At 38.6% G+C, this 26,322-nt stretch overlaps 1 protein-coding gene across 25 annotated transcripts in view; it reads left to right on the top strand.

The window, feature by feature from the left end:
* CAMK2D (calcium/calmodulin dependent protein kinase II delta) overlaps positions 1 to 26,322 on the top strand; it is a gene marked incomplete at its 3' end in the record, with an annotated part of 209,310 nt that overhangs the window by 79,695 nt on the left and 103,293 nt on the right. For 18 of the 25 annotated variants that reach the window (XM_080373680.1, XM_080373687.1, XM_080373698.1 and 15 more), the window contains 3 exons: positions 11,815 to 11,869; positions 20,354 to 20,419; positions 23,041 to 23,113. In XM_080373680.1, coding sequence (XP_080229806.1) covers positions 11,815 to 11,869; positions 20,354 to 20,419; positions 23,041 to 23,113 — 194 coding nt within the window. Of the gene's footprint in view, positions 1 to 11,814; positions 11,870 to 20,353; positions 20,420 to 23,040; positions 23,114 to 23,419; positions 23,556 to 24,116; positions 24,190 to 26,322 lie in introns of those variants that run through there. The other 7 variants (XM_080373695.1, XM_080373697.1, XM_080373696.1 and 4 more) reach the window with 5 other exon arrangements.

Consider the following 26,322-nt stretch of genomic DNA (forward strand, 5'->3'; position numbering starts at 1 on the left):
GATGCTGGAAAGGGGTGCTTCATACTGAGCACAGGGACCAGCTTCTTGGCTGAGGGAAACAAAGCTCAGAGCCTACAGAGGGGTTTTTCCCCTGGTTCATACTCCCCATTTGGCAGTGGGATGTCACTGGGAGTCAAATGAGGCAATTCCAGTGCGCTTGCATCTTCTGTCCCCTAACAGACTAATTATTTGTCTACAGCAGTAGAATTGGTTTTGTTTTTCTCTCCAAAAGCATGTTGTTTGGCAAGTATTGTAGGAAATGGAAAATTTCCAAAGTTTAGCCTCGTGGAAATATGTTCCTGGTTCTTTGTTACAGCAGGAAATTCAATCTGCTGGGATTCAGAGATTTGTTTCTGTAGGGATAATTAGTCTTCCTTATTTACTTTAAAAAGCCAATTTGCAGAGCAGTTGTTTATGTCTAGGATGAATAATGTCATATAAAAACACATATCTGCGTGCACAATTATCACTTACATTAGAAGCTAATGTGGAAGATTGTTTAATGAACTTATTGACCTATGGGTGGGCCATTTTGAGCTGTTTTATGCAGAGAAGGGACCATTTTTACGAAGATAGCAGGTCAAACTGCGATTGTATGTATGTTCTTCTGGGTGATTTCAGTGGGTTTTCAAAGGTACGGACATCTGAGTTGTCATCTCCTTTGGATCACTGCAGAGCTACAGCCTTGTGTAACTGTGTAAAGAGGATTGGGGGGATAGAGAGATGTTGCCAGTTGTGGGAAGGCTCTGTTAGTCGTGGAACCCACTGCAGTACTGGAATATAAAAGGACAACAGGAAAAATGAGTTTGCACACAAAATTTCTCCCCGCCCACCCCCAACAGATGCAGTCCATATGGAAAGGACTTCTGGAAATGTTTACATGTGTGTGCTTATTTGTATGAGCATATTTATTGCAAATTTTTGTTCTGGTCAAGTGCCATGGTACAATGAAGTGGAATACTTTCTGTGGCCATTTTCATTGCAGCTGGGGTAAAATGAAATCCTTAATTAATAAGGTTTGCATTCCATTAAACAGCAAAAGACCAGATTGCTCTTTGTGATATTACATGATCATTTATTAAATTCCTCATAAATGTGGTTTGTTTACAAACATATTTACAAAAGGTTATTGATTGTATTCCACCAAAGTGACTGGGATGCTCTTCTAAATGGGTTCAAGAAAATTTTTCAGTTGGTTTTTTTTTCCCCTAATATATCTATCTGCTTTACACAGAAAACACAAGTTTTTTCAAAAATCTAAAAATACTTCCTTCAACAAAATGAATGTTTGTATTTCAAATCACTGTTGGGTTTTGGGTTTGCTTTTTCTTTTTTTTGTAGGCTGAAAAATTAATTTTTCACTGTTACTAGTAAAATGAAAAATTCTATGCATCTTGGGGGGAAGAAATGGGCAGGAAAATCAAGTTTTCAGTCAGCCATCGGAGAGAGAGAGGGCTTGCATCATGCTTATTGTAGGTTCACTAATTCAGTTAGGGTAGATTTACATGCAGTTTCTAACAGCAAGATCACAATTCATAGTGCATTTAATATATTCATCAGATTATAAAGCTGTTTCTTCAACCCTGCTGTATTTCCATAGTGTTACAAAGTAGATATAGTATACTGATCTGAAAAATTATTGTGGGGAGAATAGCTTTGTGCTTCAGTTATCTCCAGCTTCCAGGATGCCCAATTTTAAAACTTTAAGGCCCTTGTTATCCTAAAGCATTGAGAGACTAAAAAATTATGACCATGTCTATAAATACTCTGTTTTCAGTATTCCCCTTGGTCAGATCAGTAGTTCAGATTAATTACAATATTCTTTATTAGGATAGTTATATAGGAGTGGTCACTGAATTCAAATTGCATGCAAGAATTGATTATTGCTTAGTTACTAAAAAAAAATAAAAAAAAATCACTATCTGACAAAAGTATCAGTAAAGATCATCTTTTATCTTTTATTACTTCTATAAGCTATCACAGTTCTAATCAAATTTAAATGAAGAATTTTACTAAGTTGCCTTGAATACAGTCATCCCTTTTGGTTGTACTTAATGGTCTTTATGCTGATAAATTAATGAGTAAGCTTTTAAAATGGAGGGGGGGGGGGGGCTAAACATGAAAAGTTTAACTATAGTAATTGCTGCTACTGACTGAAAGAATTTAGTGTAGGCTTCCTGAAGGTGATTGTTACTAAAGGTGCCTTAAATACAGTGCTGATAGATTTGAAAACATGGTCTAAAGCAGCTTGGTGCATGCCTTGCTCCTTTATGAGAGGTTCAAGTGGAGCAGGTGGCATTTCTTTTCTGTGGTACTTCTTGAGTCATGCCACAGGATTACAATTTTCTGCTTTCCTTTTTTGTTCAAAATATTGAGCGACTTTGTTTTCATAAGCTGATGCCTTTAAATACCTTGGGGCCTCCTCATGAAAGGGGAGTGCTTAAAAACCAACCAAACATACATCTCTGAGTGGTCATTATATACATTTTTTGTATTACTGCATTCAATGTGTTTTAAGAGAGGAAAGCAAGAAGGGAGCCTGTGTGTCCTACCCAACGATTACAACCCTCCAATATCCAATTCTGTAGACAGGTAGCTCCCACGTATTATTTATATAGACTTGTTTTCAATGTTGGCCAGCACTGTAAATATTAAAAGGCACATAGCCTAATTTTGACAATTGCGCAGTTCTGTCTATGGTTTTATTTTCTTGTGATGCATCCAGACTCTAGCTGAAAGCTTTCTTCTACTGCATTTAAATTTAGCAAAAGTATCTTACCAAAAAAATACAGAACTGTATCTTTCCAGCAGGGATTAATAGACTCTTTTGCTTGTCTAATTGGGATGTTAGATTCTGTGTGTTAGGCGGGTTTAATTCATTTTTTCATTTGATGTTTTTTATCTCTTCACTTTCTTGAATTGCTAAGATTCTGTATGTCACTTTGTAACAAATCTTGGCGATCGATGAGCTGCCCAAACATTGTGGCAATTTCGTTATCACTGGTCTGTAAAGGTGCCTTGCTTTAATATGAGAACTAGGCCCTGCTTTTGGAAAAATTAAGCAAATTACATTCCCTTCATTAAAGTATGCTGTGTGTTTTTTCCAAACCTGTTGATTTTAATTAGTATAACAACTCTGTATTACAGCTTGTCCTTTTATTAGTTAACACCCCATGAAATTCTTGTGTAGGTTGTCATTATTCCTCTTCTTACATGTTTCTGATGAATGCTAAAATGGTTAAAAAAAAATGTTAGTGCTTAAAGCATCAACACTGGCAGCTGAGGCATCAGTTTGCTCTTAGCAAAAATTTGTGTCAGGCTTTTCTTTAATCCATGCAGCTATCCTTACAAGGCTTAATGTGATACTTGTAAGGCTTTTTGTTGTGTTGTAAAAAATCTTGTTAAACTTACAAAATCAGGGCTTTAACTGCAAAGACGAATTAGCTCAATCTGAAATACAGGATTTCTAGTAAATGACCTGACTATATATTAAACAAAGACATAAAGATACAGGTGTACATTTTAGTACTCTGTTCTTTTTTTAAACAGGTATATACAATTGTGCTGTTTTCATATATGAATAATTAAAGGTGTGTAACTCTACCTGTTCCTTTTAACTTCTCAGGATATAGGATATGATTCCACAGTACTTTCCTATGCATGTTTGCACACAGAAATGCACACACACCTGTGTCACAGTGCACTGGTTAAAGAAAAAAGCATCAAGAGTTACTACAGCTGCTCTCCCTGGAGACTACTAATGCAGAATGATATGTTTTGGAATATGTGATTACATTTTTTAAATTAGTTAATTTTATTTGGGATGTTTTATTTTTAGCAGCTACATTCCTAGTGTTCAGGCTGAATTGGTTTCTGTCTTTTAAGTTGTTTGTTAGCACTTAGTGCCTAAAGCATGCGTAGAAGCTAGACCTGAGGGTCTGTCTGTGCTTCACTGTGCATCACTCCTTAGGACTGGAGAAGCTGCTTGGGATTTTTTAGGGCGTTTAGTAGCTCAATGAGACTCCTTTGATCAGAAAACATACCTTTTCTAAAGCATTCTTTCTTTTTCCTCTCTCCCTGACATTTCCCACAATGTGTATTGATGACCTGTTTCTAAACTGGTCAGTCTTCATCCAGCAGGAATGAAGCAAGAGTCTCATCCTGACAAAAGAGCTTTTTTTTTTTTTTTTGAGGCCATCTGCTTTGACATTAGTACCTTGACTGTACACTTCAAAATTTGGTCTTTTATCTACTTTGGCATTTTTTTGTTTTCTGTGTAACAAGAATCTTTCTTTCACCAAAGTTAACAGTTTGGCAGACTGACTTCCAAGCATGCATTAAACTTGAGGAGTCTTAATGAAGGTAGTGAATGTAAATATTCCTGGCATTTCATGAGAATACAGAGGTTTATTGTGTGAGGGCCTTGATGGGGAGAGTTTTGGTCACAAGTGAGTATTTTTAGAATATGTGGCATTTCGTTCATGCTAGTTAACGCTTACTGTTACAGTGCCTTGGGGACAAATGCAGGCTTTCCAATTATTAAATTGCCTAATTATTTTTCCCGTAATTTTTCATTATACCAGTACAGATGCAGATGAATAGGATTTTTTCTCAAGTTGTTGACCCTAACTAACCATGAATTTAAACTATAATAATAAGTTGTTTAGCTGTTGAATGAATTTGGAAGCTATGTAGTTTTGATTCACTGTTGCTGAATGTGGACCTGTTAATAGCATACACAATGCTGTGTATAAAGTCATGTAATGACAGTAAGTATTGCAGTATACCGCTTGTGTATTTAACAACATGGGGGAGGATTATTTTCTTAGATACGCAAAGCATTATTCTATGTTTAATATCTTCCAAAAATCAGCTGCCCTTGAGCATTGCTACTGTACTAATCTTACCAGATTAGCCTCTAAATATTTCATGTTGTTAGATAATGGCTCTTACTAGTATTTACAAAGTTCTTTCTACTGTTACTGAGCAGCTTTATTATAGAGAGCCCCCTCAGGCTCTCATGGTCTCAGAAGAATAGTATTGTATATGAGGAAGTATAAGCATAAGAAGCAATCTCAGCTCCTTTTTAATTTAAATTTCTGACTCTCAGCTCCTGAAATGTGAGCAGGGACAAAGGGACACTTCCCTGCACATTGCTTATCAACGGTGGCAAGAGCTAAGTTCTGCTCTGTGACTTGGGCATCCCTCATCTTGTGCTGCAGCAGATGAGAGGACCTCTGCTCCATGCAGCTGCCAACTGTTTCACCCCATGCAGGGGGTCTATCCACACGGCCTCTTCTGTGGTCATGAATCAGCTTTTAGCTACCTGACTTATACACTGGGTTTTGATCTGTTAGTGGTAGCAGAGATTCAGTGCAGAGCACCTGAGTATTTATCCAGCTTTCTTGCTAAGTTTGACTGATATTTACAACCGGTTGCTTTCAAAGAAGTATCTAAGCTGCACAAAACAAGAGCTGTAGCCACAGCAGTAACTACAGCATAGGCTTGAGCAGGGTTGTTTTTTACTGTGTTTATGTCTGGAGGCTATAGCCATGACTGTTATGCACCACTGATTTAGGGAGTTTGGTTGCTCAGCACGGATTATTTATACCAGGCATCAAAAGAGAGGAAGTAGTGACAGTGATGGAAAAACGTGGAGCATTGAGGTATAGAGAATGAGGCTGCGGTGAAAATGTTTTTTGAAGGAAGCAGTGTCTGGTCAGTGCAAACAGCAGCGCTCCTGAGCATAGGTTCACAAGCTTTCGTATCAGCAGTTCTGTTCCCATATGCAGTTCTGTGTTTATCATGTTTAGCTTGGGATCCAGACTAAAAGCTGTAAGGATGAACTTTGACTTTGTTCTTGGCACTTCTGTAATGACTTCTGCGCTGGCATCCTTTTGAGTTTCTGGTGAAGATCTAGCAGTAGCTTTTCTTTCCTTCCCTCATCAGCTTGGTTTATTTAGTAGAACAGGAAAGATGACAAAGGGTGACTTTGCAGGAAGATCTGTATCCTAACAGTTGCTAAGCCACTGCAGATCATCCACTTCTTAGCCAAACATCTTTGCTGACCATGAGGCATTCTTTGTCAGAGATGAGAGAGCAGAAGATGCTTGTAGGCAAGTGTTCTGAAACATAAAATTGAGTGGTTCAAATATTACTCAAAAATATATAGTTATACCTTTTCAGCGACTTGAGGTTTTTTGTTTTACCTCTTTATTTACAAATGCAACAGCTTACCCCATACCTAGTGGCAGGCAGATAGCCATTCACAGAAAACCTAAGATTAAGTTATTCCATTAAGTTCTTTCTATTAAGTAATTAAGTTCATTTTTTAAAGTTCTTTTTTTCTAATAAGTGATCTGCGTAAGATCTGCATAAATACTTCTAATACACTTTTGGAAATGAACATAGAGGGAAAGCACTTAAGTCCCTTTTTCACTCTTCTAGCAGGAAGGCAGGAACTGGAAGAAATAATTTGCATAGTTCAGCGAATACGACATATACTTTTGTGACTTTCAAACCCATTTTAAACCTGTACTACTGACAAATGACCCCTATAGCTTTCTAACAGTGCACTACTTTGAGACATGTAGCTTCACAGAGTTACACAATTAATGCCTCTGTGAGTCCGTAGATCTTACTCTTTAGCACCAAAGGGGAAATGAGTGTCTTTTAACTACATTCTCATTAACTACACTATCCCTTTCTATGCTCTATTAATAAACACAATGAATGGGATGGCGCGGAGAGAGTGTTCCCTAATAAACTGACACTCCGACAGGTTGACATCTTGGTGCGCATTTGTGCAGCTGCTGTACTGACTGGGACCGTGACTTCTGTTTGAAGTTCAGACTTCTCAGATGTTTTGTCTTTGTAATGTGAACTAATCTAGATGCCAAATTCATCCAAATTATCATTCAGCAGTTTTGCAAAAATAAATATTTTAGGCAATAGTTTAGATAGGGTTAGTATCTTTATCCTGAAGAACTTTTATCTGACTTTACTGTTTGACTTGTTTCCATACCTGGAAGAATTGGATTTTCATTGAAAGTATGCGGAACACTATTATTTTGATTATTTTTTTTCTTTAAAAGCAGAAATTCAGAAAGGAGATATTAAGGTTGCTTGGCCATTATACCAAGCCGTTTTCTGAAAAATAGACACAAAACACTATAGTTAACACAAAAAGCCACATAAAGGAGATCATTTTACTTTTCAGTCTAATTGGAGCTCGGCTGCACTAATAGATAAATATCAAGCTAATAAAGCTAATAGGAGTTCTCCCTTAAATTATTGTAATGATTATTGCAGAGTCGTGATTGGGAAGTATTTCAGAGGAAAATCAGTGCTGAACCCAAAGGGATATTTCTGATCTGTTGTGGGCTTATAGTATTTTTCCAAAAGAAAGAGCTGCATGCTCCCTGGATTCCTGTCAGGCATTTTCAGTGGTTTGCTGAAGAGCAACAACTTTGTTGTCACAGGTGGTTAAACGCCTCCTCTGTAACCCACTGGAGGAGAATGACCACAGTGCTACAGCAGGCGGGAGGAGAGAAGTAATTACTGTGTCCTTTCCACCATACGATGTGTTTGTTCATGACAGCACTCGTGAAACAACTCCAATTAATAATGATTAGGTCTAACTGTAATCTTTTCAGAAAAGAAAAATGGAACTGTTTCTACTGATGTGTCTCTGCAGAAGCAGGAATTGTAGTGTGGGTTACTGATGGGAGTTCTCATACTGGATGAATAATCTTTGTAATTGCTGCTTTTTGGTTTGTCGTGCCTGTGTGCACGTGATACGTGTGTGCAAAGAACTATATATACTTGTGGTGAATACACGAATACTTTGTGTAGTGAATCACCTCTTAAACTTTGTGAATAGATTCTCAAATTGTCATCCCGACATCCCTTGTCTTTCCCAGCTGAGTTGCATGCAAAACGCAGTAGCAAAGTCTGGGCAATACTTTACTTGCCTCTGTGCTGTCATGTGCCCTTTGCTCTGGATTGTCGAGCTGTCTTGTCTTCACCACAGATTCTTTGCCTTTGCCCATGGTTATTTGGGATTTTCACCTAGCAGATTTACTGGCATAACACTGTATCTGAACTGACTGAAGAAGCCAACATAAGCACTTGCCAAAAGGCAGTTTTGATCTTCTCTGGCTGCCTCAGCCTGTTTTCCTTTTCACAGACAATCAGGGGCATGTGATCCTGATTCAGAGAAGGATTTGTCCCATCTCACTTCTATGATTCAGACATTTGGGAGGAAAGAAAAACAATGAATGCGATCCTTGAAGAAGATTCCCCCATGGACATGTCAGACTAGAGTTTGGCTGGTAAGGAAATAGCATCACCCGGCTGAGGAAAAAAACATAGTCTCAAGTTGCAACCCTTTTCGAGTCAGAAGGGAGCTATGGTTCTGTGGCAACACCAAACAAAGAAGCCCTCTTCTAGGAAAGGATGTGACAAAGCAGGAGCACCTCCTGTTTCAGGCAGGTAGCAGAGCTTGAGAAGCCCCTTCACATGGTGCTGTGCTGGTCTGCTTATTAACAGGGATGTGACAGATGCCTCTACCCAAGATAAAACTTGTACTCTTGGCTCTAGTTTTGATATGCTGTGTGCTGTTGGGCAAGGTACTTCTCTTCTACGACATGTTAGGAATATGCTACTATTCTGTACAGAGCTGCTGCTACCTGTATGTAATAGCTGTAATAGCGTCTGTTTGCTTTGTATAAATACAAAGTATTTATCGCAGACAGAAATATGGATATTCCTAGCAGTACGAGCAGGCATGATTATTTTAAAAAAAAAAAAAAAAGAAAAAAGAAAAAAGAGAGAGAAAGAGGTTAAGGGGTTTTGTACAGCCTTGAACCAAAGGCAATGAAATGCAGCTTATTTTTTCCTGTGACCTTGGTCTCTTCAAGGTCACAGTTTTAAAAGGGTGCCTTAATGACTGTAGGTTCATGTTGACTTCATTCTTACTTAGGAGATGACCTTCTCATAAATGCATGTAAGAAGGTCATTCTGTGTTTAAAAAATACAGCAGTAATTAAATAATACAGTCCTTTGATTCAGCTGGTTGCTAGCATATACACACTGCAGCAGAAGTGAACCGCAAAACCTGAGTAAGTATGCATATGAACACAGGCTTTTTACTGTTTTGTAGCCACAAGCTCCAGCCAAGACTGTCTGGTTTTAATACCAAAGTAATACCTTAAAGGTGGATTTCATTTCTAAATTTTAAGATTTAATACAGTGTTTCAATTCCCTAAAGATGTTTCAAAAATCTGGGTTGTTTTACATGCTTCAGAGCTCTTTGAAAGCGGTTGACAGCAAATACTCTGTCTCACCAGAACTGTATTTGGGAGCTCTCAATATCCATACACGATATGAGAAATCGAATATGAAGGCTTCAGCCTGTTTGAATAGAATGCTACTAGCACTGCGAGCAGTGAGGAGGGGAATGCTGCTTTGAATTAAAAAAGTGTTCACAGAAAAAACATGCTTTGAGTTCTTACTAATCTGTTTCAGGAACAGGCAGTTTCTATCAAACACTATAATTTGCTATGTATTAAATCTTGTGAAGTTTAAAACTTTTTCAGAGAGGTATATGCAAAATGTATTTGCTGCACTCCAAAATTTACTTTTAGGATTATGTTGCGTCTCTGTGACATAGCCAAAGGTCTGTAATTAAATCCCATTTCTGAGCACTCATTCATGGGTAGTATCTTTGACGCTACTGTACAAAGTAGTGTACTTTAAAGCCAGATGTTTTAGGGGTCTCTGTTTTAGCTAGAAATTTCAGGATACTGTTCTAGGCTAGTATTTGGTGCGCATCTCACATTTGGTTTGCTTTAAAGACCAGACATTTGGGGTTATTGAAATCTCAACTCGAGCAACACAACAAGAAAGTAAGTTGATTTTGAGTTTTTGTGGGACTTTTTTTTGGCAGCAAACTGTTACCTTGGTCTTTTATGTTCAAGGCTTGCATTTTGTACAAACTCAGACAAATCTAGAATATAGAACCAGCCAAAACCACAAATTCTGATTTAGACCTACTTGGCTCTTCTGAATCATCACGAGCTCTGGACAGTGAGTCAGCCAAGACATGGTTTTCTCTTCAGTGTTGTGTAAACACAAGATGTTTCCCTGGGCTAAATATTATTAAGTAAAAAAAGTAATGTTTATTTGGGTTTTTTTAAAATGTCATGTATTTTATAAAAAATGGTTAGTACATAAAGCTATAATCAGGGGAAATCTGCAAATCACTTTCTTTTACACTTCCTTCATCAGCTCAGTTTTCAACATGAAGCAGTTCCTAGGGTACCCTGATTTTTTTATTTGATTCTATAACTGTTAATGATTTAGATCAAATTACTGACAAAGCTTCATGTATTGTGGAAAAATTAGCTTTGGAAATTGCCATTTCATTTAAAGTAATTAAGAAAAAACACAGGACTTAATTCATAGTTCTACCACGATGTGACTTAAATTCTTAACATTCAGAATGAAGGTTCTGCAGATGACTAATGCATTTTTGGGGAAAACGTTAGTTATGGATATATAGGTGTATGTCAACATGACATGGGGTTTTAATCATTAGGATGCTGTAAGTCTGTCAGCTGTGACAAGCACTGGAAAAGCTAATGACTGTTTTCTAGACATTGCATCCTTTTGCTTCTGGCAAGTCCTCTCATGCATCTTACATCTTTCAGGAAATCGCTCTTCACAGTAATTTAATGAGAGGCAGTTACCTTGCTCAGCTGGCACACCTCCAGGTGCCAGCTCCTTTTCTCCTCCTGCCCACCCTTGCTGTCTGTAGGTCTGGCTGAGCACCCACAGCCGGGTGGTGGGTAGTCCCAGTCCCTTCCCTTTAGTCTTTCAACCATGCTGTTGGCTGCCATTGTAGAAGTTCAGCATGGCTTGGTGGGCTTTAGTCTGCCAGGAGATCTCTGTCTTTGTGACTCTTCACCATTCATGTGGTTGAAGTGGATGGCAGGTAAGAAGATTAGAGGGAAATATATCTTTCTATGTAATAGAAATATGAGCAGGAATATAACTTATTCCCTTCTTGACCCCATTTATTTTAGTAGAGGCAAATGCTTTTAGTTTGCAGTGGTGCTTTCTCTTTCAAAATCAGCATCTGTTGTCTGATTATGGAATTTGTTAACATAGCCCTTAAAGTTTTTCTGCTGAAATCTGTGATTAATCGTGCCTTTTTCTTTTCTCATCATGTTTTGTTTACAACTTTCAGGATGTAATACTGCTGAGAAAATAGTTGTATGAGATTGAGTACTGTTTCAAGATAATAAAAGTCCATTGACTGGGGACTCCTGTGTATGCTTTTTAAAAGATTGATTGGAGGTTCTGCCTAGGAAAAAGGGAGTTGAATCATATTAATACAGTATGTTAAGATGAAGTCTGCCTGAGCTTTTAGTACTTGTTAAGTCATGATTCAGCATGAAGGACAAAGGCAAGGTACAGCGTGTGTGTATGTGCCCATACATGCAGGAGGTGGTAGGAAATGACTGACATAGCAAAAGCAGAGCTCCTTTAAAAATAAGTGTACAATGAGCTGCATGTACAGTCTTCTTGTTTATCTTACCTGTTGAAAAAGACTATTTTGAAGATAGATAATAAAAAAGCAAACCAAAAAGCAAACAACAAAACCAAAGACAGATGAGAACAGACACAGATGCAATACCAGCTCTACAGTAGAATTACAATCCTCCCTTCTCCCCCAAAATCAAAGAGAGACATTAAAGACATGGAAAAGATGACTGGTGTTTTATCTTTTTTTTTTTCCCCTTTCAATAGTGCGGCTTCATGACAGCATATCAGAAGAAGGATTCCATTACTTAGTCTTTGACTTGTAAGTATGTGTTTTGCATATATTTAGCATGTTGGGGATGTGTTACTGAAACTTTTAGATGTAAATTCAAACTCACAAGATAAATGCATGATTCTGGTGCAGTGAGTTGGATAAACAGATGTAAACTGAGCTGGAAGGACACTAACATAGCTGGTCATTTGCATATGGAAGAGCTAATTTATAAATGTTACTGTAAGAATTCCATATTAAAAACTTGGAATAAGTGGGGCCACTGCTGAAGTGGATTTTAATGTAAAATCTAGGTATGTAAGTAAGGGTTGCATGATATCTGCCAAAGCTAAGCAAACATACGACTCAGAAAAAATAATTTGCTGGGAGCCAGTTCTCTGTAAAGGAAACATAAAAAAAACACGTGGAACAATAGTTTCTCTACAGAAAATCCCCATCGCTGGATTGAAAGGTAAGCCTGAGTTTCCTAGAGGCAATGACTCTTTCAGTACTTTATTCCTGATTCATATCTTGCTGATACATAGAATGTTTCATTTTGACACCATTCAAAATATAAAATGCCCAGCATATAAAAAGGAAGTTTCCTACTTACTTCCCATTTTGCATCAGGAATTTGAGTCTTGTGAGTTGTTCAGGTAGTGACTGTGCATTATGTGGAGCTTGTTTCCTCTAGATAAGGCTGTTCAGTGGAAGAAGGGATGGTGACAACACGAAGTATGTGTCTCAGACTCTTAACTTGAAAAGAGACACTGATGTTCTTCACTCTTCCCAGGGACAGGCAAACTTCTCCACTCAAAAAGTTAGTGCTTTTGGTTCTGGGCATGGGAAAACATGAATGATTAGAAATTGTCTTTCAAAACTGACTTAATTACTTAAAATTATCTTATTTCAACTGCAATTTTTTCCAGGGCAGTTTATGTTTTTGACAAACAATGCACTTGCCTCACCCCCCCCCTCCTGCCCCTGAGCTTTCTTAGGCCTGGTGTGGTTTTGCTGGTTGGAATGAGAATGTGTTATTTCCCGTAGAAATGTGGAAAAGCTCATTTCTAAGCATACTAACTGAAATACTTGCCTTCAGCATAGGTAAACTAAAACCTAGGTCTTCCCCAGTCAGCTTTGTGCTTTCATGTTCAGGTTACGTTCTGGTTTATTTTCTGACTTGATTTTTTTAAAGAAATCTGTGAAGGCTTCTTCAAGACTTGGTTTCAGACTAGCAATGCAAAAATACTAAATAGTCTATCTGCAGTGAAGGCATTCAGTACTCAAATCCTAACTGGGCTCAACAGGAAGATATATCTGATTTTTATATATCCCAGGTAACTGCTCTGACTTGGTAATGGCTCTAGGGCACAACATGCGTACTTGTTCTCTGACATGCACTGGGGTTTATTTCACCATTTTTTTAAGGACTACAAAGGAAATCTTTCTATGTGGAAATGGAAAAAAAATTTAATACTGAACATTTCCAAGAAGTGCGTGCAGAGTTCCTATTTCTAGGGACAATATCCCTTTTATAAACTGGCGGCATTTTTATTTTTTTGTTGTACTACTGTACTGTTAGAAACTATGGCCTACTGTAATTGCAGTTAGGCTGCTTGTGCCTTAAATTCAATATATAATGCCAGACATATCTCAGGAGATTACGATTGTAATGTGAACTAGAAGGCATTTGAAGAACTTAAAGTTGTAGATACCACTATCTATATCTTGATAGTAACAGAACAAATAGAAGCCTGTATTCTGCAACAAAAATTAATACTTAATCCAGAGATACCATCTTGGCAGAAAACTAGATTCTGCAGGAAGCATTCTGCACTGGCTGGAAGGAGCTTCCTCTGTTTCCCATCAGTCCCGTTCAGGACAAATATGGGAACAGACACAGACATATGCTGTTCATTTGGAAAGTCTGCATGGCTTTTGTTTTCATCCTCTTCAAAGAAAAGAGTTCTTCAACATGTATAATACAGTGTTTTATGTTTGGATCATGTGGCTTGGTTCTTTTCTCAAAATGAATTATTCTGCAAAAAAGAACTAAAGTCTAAATGGTAGAGGTAGTGACTGTACCGACTGATAGTTATCTTTGGAAAAGCAACATGTTTCATTCTTGAAGAACTTTTGCCTAAACAGTAAGGATAGCTTTTGACAGTTAATTTTTCATTTAGACGTAAGTTACTTCTTTAATGCTTTAATGCTCCTTAGTACTATTTATTAGTGAAACATCATCTTTTAATGCAGTTACAAATATGTGGGTTAGTGGCTTGCTTAAACGTACGCAAAACTGCTGCCACAAGAAAAGGTACCTCATGTACTTCCTTAATATGAAGGCCAAGTACATGCTTTTATTTATTTTATTTTTATTCAACAGGAGCCTGACTGTGGTGTAACACTGTCACTCCACCCACGCACACCATCGTGTCATTATCTTAATGATTTCTTTCAGACTGTGTGGGATTCAGTTCAACTGTTTCTTTAGAAATTTCTTGTAGACTGCATCCCACATAAGAAAGTGAAGAGGAAGACTGGGTTTTCTGTGAACAGAGAAAACCAATCATTGTCACTTTCTATTTTGAATTTCTAATAATCTGTTTTGAATTATTGTGATAGAGATGTCTGCAATCTGAAGGAGAAGTTTGTTGCTTCACTCTTGTATACCTCAGCGATAGCTGCGCTTATGTCTGGAGGAAAAAGAAAAGAGATTAAGGAATAAAAAAGATTAAGGTACTCTGTTACAGGCGTACGTTTGGGTGAAGAGTTCTAATGTCAAAATGGGAAGGTGCACATCTTTGAAAATCCATGTGGAAACTGGACATTGAACTATGAAAGGTGTGCTTGCTGAAAAAATGCAGTGTTGGGGTGTTCCTGTAAGAAGCCCTCCACAGGAAAGAAACAGATGTACCGAAGTATTGACCTATCATTCATATATATATATATATATATATACACACATACACACATACTTTTTTAAAAAATATAAAATCTGTCTTCGGTTGTTGACTCCCCATGTCTGTGTCATGGCAGTATCATTCTGGGGAAAAAAAAAAAAAAAGTTGTTTTGCACTTGACTAGGCAAAGGATTTTCCAGGTCTTGTTGATGTCACTGCCAAGGAATAGAGGCATCTTACTGATCTACCAGTATGTCCTACATCTTTTAGAAAATTAACTAAGATAGCCTTCTGTGATACTTCTCCCAAGCAAAGGACTTCTTTCTCTTATGTTTCGCTCACTAGAGATAATGAAGTGATTTGCAGATTAATAAAATGTGCATAGTAAGATTAGTAATGGACTTGAAGCTTTTTACTCCTCTTCCCATATTAGTTAAGGCAACTGTAGTTAGGATTTGCATCTTTCTGTCAGCCCATTTCAGTTGCTAAGCACGAATGAGATTTTCTTCACTGTTAATGATGTTAGATGAGTTCAAATCCAATCAATTCCGTCAGTATTAATTGCTGTATCTGAATGGAAACAGCTGTAGCACTTGAAGACTCTCTTGTGCAAGTCAATGAGATTCTCTTTTTTCAGTGTCTCCCATTTTAATGGATGTCATGAGAAGCAACAATTGGTACATTAAGAATCCTGGTATTGCTGTTGAATTCCAAGCAGAGGGACTGTACTGAGTAGAAGAAACAAAAGTAGCCCCAAACCCCCCAAATGTAATTGCAGAACAACATTTGCCTAGGCTAAGTGCCTGAACCTTTCTTTTTTGGAAGTAGAAAGGTCACAGATAAATGTAAAAAGTGTATGTCCACTGTAATTTTGTAAGACTGCTTCCTTGCACCTTCATTATGAAAGCAATTTAGGAAATAAGAAATGTAAGGTAGGAGGAAACAACGCCAGTGTGATCATCAGCAGAGCCTTTTTTAGCTAGTTTTGCTAACTTGGGTATTCCTTTTTAAAATCTTGTATTTGTAAATTTTCCTAATCAGTTGAATATGGTACATGAAGTCGTTACAAATGTTTGCAACAACAGACTGTGGCATTTAACGCTGTAAATGCAGTAATTTGGTTTAGTGAGTGTAGAAAGTCAGTTGAATGAAGCAGTTACAAATGGCTTCTTAATGTACCTCTTCCGAGGGGTAAATAGAAATAGCATCCTTTGTAGGTGGAATCTTCCTGCTTCCCCCTCTCTGCAGTTTTGTTTTTCTGAAAGACATACCTGGTGCAGAGGGTGTTGGTCTTTCTACATGCTGATTGTACTTCTTTTGTTTAAACAAACCCATGTGCTTTATTTGTGGCCATTTTAGTACACTCTTCAGAAAATTATGAAATGACAATAATAATCTGTGAGAACCAGTGGCTTTTACTTTGTACTTTGTACCCTGAAAGTTGCTGGAGCTCATAGCATGTCCTGTCATGAAACAGGACTTCACTGAAGTCAACAATAAATCTGTATCAGAAAGGCACTGAGATTGATTTACTTCCCATTTTCATCTTGTGGGGAGAAAGTAGCTTGGCAGCTGTTCAGGTAGCTTTATAGCAAATGACCAAAGTTATTTGTGGTTTGTTTTGGTTTGGGTTTTTTTGTTTGGTTGGTTTTTTTTACTTTTTATCCCCTGCTTTACAGTCTTCACTTACACTGTTTATAGCCTACCTGGATATATTTGTAGATCTTAACTATGCTGGTAGTTGCCTTCTAATTTAAGTACACAGACTAGAATCTGTATGACTGCTGCCCCACCCGAATGGTACAATGTATCAGTTTTTCATTATTTTAGCCTAGGGAAAAAATACAAGTTTCATAGAAGTAGCAGCCAAACTGTCAGTCCTCTATTTTCATTTATTTGTGTGATTTGATTTCAGAGATCAGCCTAAGCATTTCTGTTGATCAGCAAAACCTCCAAGAGTGACAATTTTGGCACCCCTCTCCATGTAAGGCACTTTGGTGCTCCTACTTGGTAACAGAGTCATGCATTCTCCAAAGAATGCATCACACTTGCATTTTGGGTCTTGGCCTTCGCTAGGCAAGGAGGACCTTGTAACTAAGGATCTCTTCTATGTGTGTAGTTGATATTCGTGATAGATGTCTCAGGTCCCTCTCTAGCCATCGTGTTTCACAATTAAACATACAGGGGGGAGAAACCCACCTAACAAAATGACATCTAATAAAGAGTAGAATGCTTTGTAGCCATTTGGGTATTAAACTGTATGGAGTATAAAAATAAGTATATTGGTAACTGCTCTATTCTTTCTTTATAAAATCGGTGGATAACATAGGTTGGTAAAGATCCCTAGAGATTATCTGGTCTAACCCCCTTCTTGAATCAAATGGCGCGGGGATTTGTCAAGGTTGGAACATCTTCAGGGATGGAAATTCCACAACCTCTGAGCAGCAAATGCATAGTAAATAATCAGAATAAAGGAAGAAGAAATCTTAAATCTATTTGGTATTTCCAGTGTTTCAGCTTGTGCGTTGCCTTTCATGGTGTTTCTGTGTATCTACCCAAAGAACTGTTGACAACAGTACAATCTCCCCTGAGCTTTCCTGTCTTAACGGTGAAGAACCCTAGTTGTCTGTCTCTCCACATGCCTCCAACTCTTACACATTTTGGTGGCCCTCCATTAGACACAGTGCATTATGGCAATGCCATTCGTGAACTGGGAAGCCAAAACGGAACATAGTACTGCAGGTGTGATCTCACGAGTGCCAAATGCAAGGGAAGAATTGCTTCCTTCAACCTGCTAGCTGTCCTATATCGTGATGCAGTTGACATTTTTTGCTGCAAGGGCACATTGCTCATGCACGCTCGATGAGCAAAGGCCACTTACATGGCTATAACTATCTTCTTGGAGTCAGAGGCTCAGAAAATACAGGTGAGTTCTGGCCTCTCTTAGTCCCTAGCGCTACCTTCCTTCATTATGGCCATTTAGCTGTCTTCTGACAATTATTCCTAATGTATCCTTCAGAATGACAGAGCATGGGAATTGTTTGCTACTTGGTTGGTTGTCAGTGAAATCCACCTGCTCTGTTCCTGCTTTTATTTTTTCATTGTTTAACAAGTTACAAATGCCAAGAAAGTGTATAGTGTCAGCAAATAAGACTGCATATCCCTTTTTTTCTCTGTGCTTGAGAAGAACAAGCATCAGCTCGATGTTCTCTCCCACTGAAATGCACTTTGATGACAGCAGCTTTTTTTTTTTTTTTTTTTCCCCTTGGATCAAAAATAAAGTGTTTTAGGGAAGAATAAGATCAAAGGATGTTTTGTTTTTTCATTCATCACAAAGTGAGAATTATTCCTCTTTACCAGAACTGTGGTAGGCAAATATATATGCAAAAATGAGGTATCAAAGAATGTCAAAATATATATCAATCAAACATTTTGTGTTACAGCAACCAAAGCCAGTTTCTGGAAGGTAGAAGACAAAAAGAAAGAATACAGATGAGCAACCAGCTATTGTACCACCTCCAGATTTGATTGCAGACTTTTGTACAAAATAGCATTCTGTTACCTGAAAGGGATGTCAGTAAGGTACAACTCAGAGAAAGGATGATGTAACCCAAATGTAAATGGAAACCTGAAAATAAAGTTCTTTAACTGGCTTTCTCAAAGAAAGGAGCTATGCTGCTGGTTGAGCAGGTCATTTCTGTCATCATCGAATGTGACTGAATGACTGGAACAATTTTGTAACACTATAAGTGTTAGTACAGCAATTTGCAAATGAATGTTAAGTTTCTGAAGATTCCAAGTATCCTCACTTTTAATTTTTTAATCCTGTTAAATTTAATTGTATTCAATAATAATTGTATTTGTTGTAGTGTAGATTTTAAAGCATCTTGATCTTTAAGCATCTGGTAGCCCACTAGCTTTTACGTTTGGGAATTTAGAGTATAATATGCTATATGAAAATTCACTACATTCATAAACAGTAATGAAACAGGAACATTGATGTCCCATCTAGGAATTATTTATGTGGGCATATCAGTAGGATTAAGGTTTTGGAAAGCAGGAATCAGACTAACATGTGCAGCCTGTCTGTTGAGGCTGTGTTTAGGTGCTCTGGTTAGGCTGTGCACTTGGATACCTCACATTTTGTGCATTTCCAAGGCTTGCATCTGTTTTCAACCATTCAGTACAGCACATGAATACATGAAGATTTGTATTTAGCTGTGAAAGTATGACAGTGTATTCCATAAAAGAGAAATGATGAGTATAGTATAGGAAAAGTCTTCCTTTTTCTTTGAGTCCATGCTCTTGTTGACACAGGCAGCCAAGTTCTATGATTTCATTTAAAAGCTCATCAATCTTCACCTTAAAACTAGAGTACCTGTCTCAGTTACTTTACCAAAAACCATATAATTACACCAGGTTTATGGTGGTTAGAAAACTCTGCGTGATTTTAACCTTGTATTTATTCACAGGTATCATATGCTTATTTATTATTGTACCAATATTGTCCCTTACAGCTCTCCTCTATGGAGAAGATGGTTAATGCTCTTTATCTTCAGTATTTCTTTTCATCCCTCTTAAACTATGTTTTGCCAAGCTAAACTGACTGCTTCTCCAAGAAGGTATGATGAGTAAGTGAAAGGACAGCCTAGTAGCAATTTTTCTGCTCATATTGCTGTTTCAGTTACCTTTTCTGAAGGTACATTACCAGAACTGTGTACAATATGAGGAGGGGGTTCACTGCTGTATGTAAGGACGTTGCTGCCACCTTATTTGACATGCATTCCAAGACTGTGGTAGCATCCTGCTGGTGACTCATTCTGGACTGTCATCTTTGGGTTTTAACAGCACAGCTTGCTTTCTTTTCACTACTTCCTAATATTAAACCACTGGTTGTACAGTGAGTATGCAACCAGGCACAGTTGCTTCTGTTAAAGGTCCTCTGGATCATACAGTTCTTCCCTTATACTATTGAAGCTTCTTAAAATATTTTGTGGAGCTTTCACTAACCTATTCCTACTTTCTTGACAAAGGTAACTGAAAATTATCTAGGAAAAAAAAATCTGCCATTGAACTGATTAAGGTACTCTTGCTTCTCCTGATGCTCTCCTTCCAACTGAGTAATCTTTCTAGCAAAAGCACAAAAAGCAAGCCACCCTGGCAGATGGGTACCCCTCTGTTGTGTTTTGACCTACCCATAAAGGCCTTTTTCCCTTTTTGGCATTATTGTATTTTCCTTTCTTACGTCTGTCTTATGTTACAGTTCTCAGTTGATCCTGAACTGTTCTGAACTTGATCCACAATTTTCCTGGCTGATCAGTTCCCTTTATTCTTGTAGTTTTATCGTTACTTTTGACATCCTTAAATGATGTATGGCATCTTGCCCAATAAGCTGCTGCTCTTTGCCTTTATTTTTTCATTATCATTGCTCTTCCACCGCATCCTCCTTTTTCACACAATGATTTGGATGGACAAACCTTCCAGTTCAGCTCCTTCACCTTGCTGGTCAAGACCTCTTGCATTTCTGTACAAATATTTCAGTTATTCTTCTCTGACTTCTCCCTGTCAAGTTAATTTAAGGTGCACATTTTCACTTCTGAAATCTCCTTTCCCATCTTGCTTTTTCTAACAGAGTCACTGGGGGTGAATTGTTTGAAGATATAGTCGCAAGAGAATATTATAGTGAAGCAGATGCCAGGTAAGTCACTTGTTTTTCTAATGTCACCTTTAATAATTCTAGGATAGTTACTTAAATCTCTCATGGTGTTTGGCATCAGTTTGGCTAGCACAGTCTGTGAGACTCTAGGATTTCTCATAGAGTTCTCTTTGCCTTGGAAGGGCACAATTTGGTGTTTTGAGCTCATGACTCTGTGGTAGAGAACTCGTATGAAGTCTTGACGTCTGCTGATCTGAAAAAGCCAAAACTGGACCTCAGTTTGTTAAAGTAAACTTGTGAAGTATTTAAAATATTACCCAGTTTTCTCCTCTGCAAACTGGACATAACATTTCAGCTCTCTCAGTTAGGGATTATTACACTGGCTGATCAAAGTTTGAGATACATGTTGGTCTTGAAAGAATTTTACATTAAATATAATTTTTGTTCTCAGTCCAGAAGTACTAATTTACTTTTTATATTTAAACATTTTTGCTGTGTTTCATCAATAAGCAATTATACTGTGCATCTCATAGTCTGAGCTCAAATACAAAATCTCCAGCAATTTTCTGCAAGTGCTTGTTGAAAAACTTGAAGAATAAGTTGACGATTATCATAATTTGCATGCTGACATAAAGTATCAGGGCCATTTTTTCATCTCAATCTGTTTGCCCTCATACAATAATAAATCTTAAATATTCTTCTATAATTACGAATCTTAAACATTGTGGTCAATTACTTTAAAGAAAATATGTTCTACCACTACACTCTCAACAGAAAATTTATCTCAAAATAAATTAAAAGAAGCCTCATGATTTTGTGTGTCCATAGTCACACACCACCGCATGTTTTTAGTGAATATAATTTTCAGTTACTATTTTACATTAGGAATTAATTGGCAGATGACCTGGAAGCATTAAGTGCCCCAAACAACAGAAGTAGGATAATAATGAACAAGGAACTTACCCTGACTATTAGGAAGCTTCCACTGTTTATTGCTCTTACTAACTTCTGTAGGAATGGTAGAAATATCATCACTTTTAAGCCTTGAAATGTGGAACACCACATAGAAAAGCACACTGCAGAAGAGAACAGAATCAGTACTTTAGGTGGGGTAGAAGGAGAGGAGCTATGTTTAAAAAAAATTTTGAATTACTTTTTGCCTGCTGTGATTCTATCAAATTTTCTAATATTGATGCCAAAGGCCAGCATATGGTGTCATTGTGTGTTTTTGAGATAGTTGTGATTTAAAAAGAAAAATTGCAATGATTTTTTTCTGTTCTAAAGTTATGACATATTGGAAGGGGCTCTGCATGTGTGTGTATATATATATATAGGATATATATATGCACTTTATATATTCAGTAAAAAGGTGACCAAATATGTGGAATATGTCGTTACCATGCATCTCTGTATTTTTATATATATATATATATTCATGTGTGTGTGTATATATATATCTATATATATAGTGCGTGTGTGTGTGTGTGTATCCCTATAGAAATAGTTAATGGACTTGACAGATGCATATGTTGAGACTGTAACACTGCTCTGTTCCTGCAAGCCCTTACTCATGCAAGTAGTCTTTACTCATACAAGCAGTCAGTTTCAGTGAGTTGTGTACTACTTGCATAAGAAAGGGTTTTCAGGCTTGGGCTCCGGTTACTGATTTATGACCATTCCTTCTGAATTCCATGGTCAAAAACGTTTTGGATGAGCGGTATCAAATCCTTGGCCCTTGACTGCTGTGTGTTACTTACAGTCACTAACTCCTGCCACAAGGATATCTTTAAAAACAAATTTATAAGCTCTTGTGGTGCCAAAAAACATCTAAAAAAGTTCCAGTGCTCTAAAACATGAATACTGTAGTTGTGCTTTTTGGCATTGTAGGCTGGCCAAAACTTGCAAACCTGGGCATGGAAAAATAGGTGCTAATTAAATTATTTAAAGCACCAAAATAAAACATTTGTTTACATTTTAATGTGGATTTCCATTTCATGAGTGACTCCTAAACTAGCACTTGATGATATTTTAAATGAAAATGCATGCCACCTTTTTGAATGACTTGGCTTTTATTCTACTAATAATTTTTAAGAAACCATTAGATTCAAAATGAGAAATGTTTTGCTTTTCCTTGGCTTTTGACTTTTTTGTTTGTTTTCTGTATACCATTTAATTTCTGAGCATTTTCTTGTTTCAGTACTCGTTGGAATGCTAACTTCACTGTAAAAAATTTAAAAACCCAAAATATATCACTAATTGTTTTATTGCCTTAACTTTATTTTTCCTGTAGCAGTTTTTGGAAACTGGAAAAAGCTTCCATACTGCTGAATGAAAATACTATCTAATAATTCTGTCTCATAGGTGTCATACGTTCCATGTTAAATGTCTTTCTTGGTTTGTTTGGGTTTTTTTCTTTTCTTTTTTTCTTTTTTGTTTTGGTTTTGGGTTTTTCGGTTTTGTTTTTGGATGTGTTAGAGCTGGAAATATCTCTATATTCAACATTGTTTTGTTCCAGTTCAGTGTGCAATCAAGACTTGTCAGGAGGTGTAATACTGTTTTTGTTCTTTTTTTTTTTATTTTTGAGTTTTATTTTATTTTGTATTTAATGTGATTATGTGCCTTTAAAATGTTCTCCCTTCCATTCTGCCCTTGTATCTTTGCAGTCATTGTATACAGCAGATTCTAGAAAGTGTTAATCATTGTCATCTAAATGGCATAGTTCACAGAGACCTGAAGGTCAGTATCTGGTGCCCATCAATTGGATATAAGAGTTTGGGGTTTTTTTTTCCGCTGGGTAGGGGCAGAGGGTGGGTTGTCTGCGATGTTCCCTTGCCTATCCTACTCACCCTCAAAACAACTAGACGAACAAATAATGCATGATGCCTCTTTCCAGTTTGCAAGTCTACAGGCCTAATATACATCATGGCAAAAGGGGGAATGGTTGCCAAAAAACCTGTCTCCTTCCAAGGCGCTGGATTTATCCCATGCTGTCGATCGAACGTGTCTGGTATTCTATTAAGGTTGTCCATGTATCGCTGTGTACGCACATGGAGGTGAACTTTGGCTGTGATGTATGTCAGCTTGCAGATTTAAACGCCACTTCTGTTCTGAGACCCTGGGTTGCAGTAGCAGAACAACCGGTCGCACACTGCTGCATTAGAGTATGACGAACCCTCAGGCAAGTGATGCTAATTGCGGGCTGAATTGGACCGCGAGAAGTTAATGATTTACCTAAAACACCTCGCTTGGCCTTGGAGCGGGGTTTTTCCTTACATTGATGGCCACAACAATTTGTAATGCCTCCGAGAGAGGTGTCAGTAATGACAGGAGGGGAAAGTGCAGAGGGTGCCAAAGATTGAATACAACCTCATCGGCGAATTATTGGCAAAATCCATGTGCTTTCCCGACAGTTTTCCTTTTACAAAATTCGCATTAAAAACCATAATAACTTAAATTGCAAGCAAAGAAGGCAGCCGAGCTGAGGCATGCCTGCGAGGCTGGCCCCTTGCCGTGCGGGGTCCCGCAGCGGCGCAGCCTGAGGCCGTCGTGCTCTGAGCGGCGCGGGGCGGCGGCGCGGGGATCCCGGCACGGCACGGTACGGCACGGCCCGGCCCCGGCCCCGCCGCCCCCGCCCCGCTGCTGCCGCCGGCCCCGCGCCGCCGCCCCGTGCCTGGCTGCGGGCGTGCGGGCGGGCGGTGCACGCTTGGAACTAACACGCGCCCCTGGTGTTTGCATGCAGTCATTGCATTCAGCAGATCCTGGAGGCTGTGCTACACTGCCATCAGATGGGCGTAGTCCATCGCGACCTCAAGGTGAGTGCTGCTGCCCCGCCGAGCCCTCCTAGCCGGAGCCGCTGCAGCCTCCGCCGCGCCGTGCCACAGCGGAGAGCAGCCAACCCTAGCGCAACAGAGCCTTGATCAGTGGACATGTAAACGGGTTTCTGTCCCCCTCCCTTTTTCCCCCCCCTCCTTCACCTGTGCACAAGAATGAACTGCTAGCATTCACTGGAGAAAATCTGCTAAAGGCTTGCCAACACCTAGCTGGCCAGATCTGGGCTGCGAAGACAGCCGCCAGTCAGCTGGCACCTGCTGTGGGTACCAGGGAGAACAGTAGTCGCTTTTCGAGCATTTGGTGTATTCATTGAATGCACAATTCTTCTCTCTTGTCATACAGGGCTTCTGGGGCAGGGCGTGGGGGGAACTTTCCATCTCACATCAGCGTAACTTGGAGTGCTTCTGGGAAGCACGCTAGCATTTGCATGTCATGCATTTTAGTGACAAAAGGCCAGCTGCTGTTAGATTGCTGGCACAAAGACCTCTCTCTCCTCCAGATGATGACTGGGCTACAGCACATCTTTAGAAAGTGGGAATTTCTACAGTTTTCTCACCAAGATCACCTGAGGGAGTCAAGTTCCTTCCGGACAAACAGTAGCATCAGGATAGAGGCTTCAGAAAGAAAGCTCTTGTGTTGAGAAGAGCATTATCTCTTTCTTAACCATCTGTATGTCCACATGGCTGGAGATGTCAGCTGCAGAAATGCTCTCTGCATTTAAAGCACTGAAGGAAACAAGCAGAGATCATTTTTCTTTTACTGGGAAGCTCAGAGAGACAAGTCCGTCTCAAAGCTGGTAGTAAAGTATCCTTGTGGATAAAGGAGAGGACTTAATTTGGGCACTTGGACTTCAGGATCCTCAGGTGAAAGAAGACTTCATTTTGAAATCAAATGGAAGTGCACCGTCTGAAATGTCAGATCCTTTACAGAGGCAGAGAAAAAACAGTATGTGGGCTAAGGCAGTGAAACACACTAATTCCTTCTGGCACAACTTCTTTGTCTCTTACTTTCCTTTCTGAGTGAGTTATGGGGAGCAGGAATTTCCTCCCAGGATAGGAGCTTTTTAGTGGTTATCGTTAGTAATAACATTGGAATCAAAATGGCATCATCTTTTTTGCCATCCTTCACTCCCAAGGAAACAACTGTCATTGTCTGAATTTGTTGTCCTATCGTCTCTATTGTTGTCCTATTGGAACATAAAGGGTTATGCTCTGAAAGCTCAGAGAGCATGATGGATTTCAGAGACAGATACACAAAACTCTCTACGGACTTTGCGCTTCTGGATTTTCCTGTGTTGCGGTCGAACAACAAGTCTCTCCAATCCATAAAACCTCCATGGCAGCCAGATAACATGCAACAAGTTTAAATGAAAGGATGTCAGATTTGTCCAGCTGCTCCAGTGGTTCCTGTCCTCACTGAACATGCAGTACTATGCTTCTAGCATGAAAAATAATTAAAAAAAAAAAACAACAAAGGATTCTGGCTGTGCAAGCTGAAAGAATAAGGAATGCTCTCTAGTGCTTTTCATACATTCACACAAACTAACCTTTTCTTTGGAAATGCATTAAATCCAGATGTTCCCTGCTCCGAACCATGTGTGGATTTCTTACTCTGGTAAATCTAGGATGAATTGGAAAAACGGTGTGAGAAAAACTGTTTCTGCCAAGCTGTAGTACCCAGTTTCATTTCTGAAAGTGAAAACTTCAGGAGGCAGAAAACGATCCTTCTGCACTTACTACTTTGTGACAAATGAAAAAAAAACCAAAGAGTGAAATGAAAGACAGTGATGAAATCCTGGCAGAACTCTCCATACTGAAAAGAAGATGCCGAGGCCCAGGACCATGTCTACAAGACATGTAGAAGATGGTTATGTCCTAGCAAGGATCCTTAGACTGCAAAACTTGATGGATTTTTTTCCCGATGACTCAGACCACAATTTGATGACGTGGTTGGGGGTGGGCAGGGGAGCCAGAGGAGGAGATTTTGGGCAATCTTACTTTATTTAACTTCTCTTTTAGCGTAATTTAGTAGCAAATAGAGAAGCTTTTGCAGCCTCTTATGACCTGCTCCATTTGTAATCCTTAGTGTAAGTCAGAATGGTGGTGGATCCTAGG

The sequence above is a fragment of the Falco punctatus genome, assembly GCF_963210335.1.
Source record: "Falco punctatus genome assembly, chromosome: 1".
Lineage (NCBI taxonomy): Eukaryota > Metazoa > Chordata > Aves > Falconiformes > Falconidae > Falco > Falco punctatus.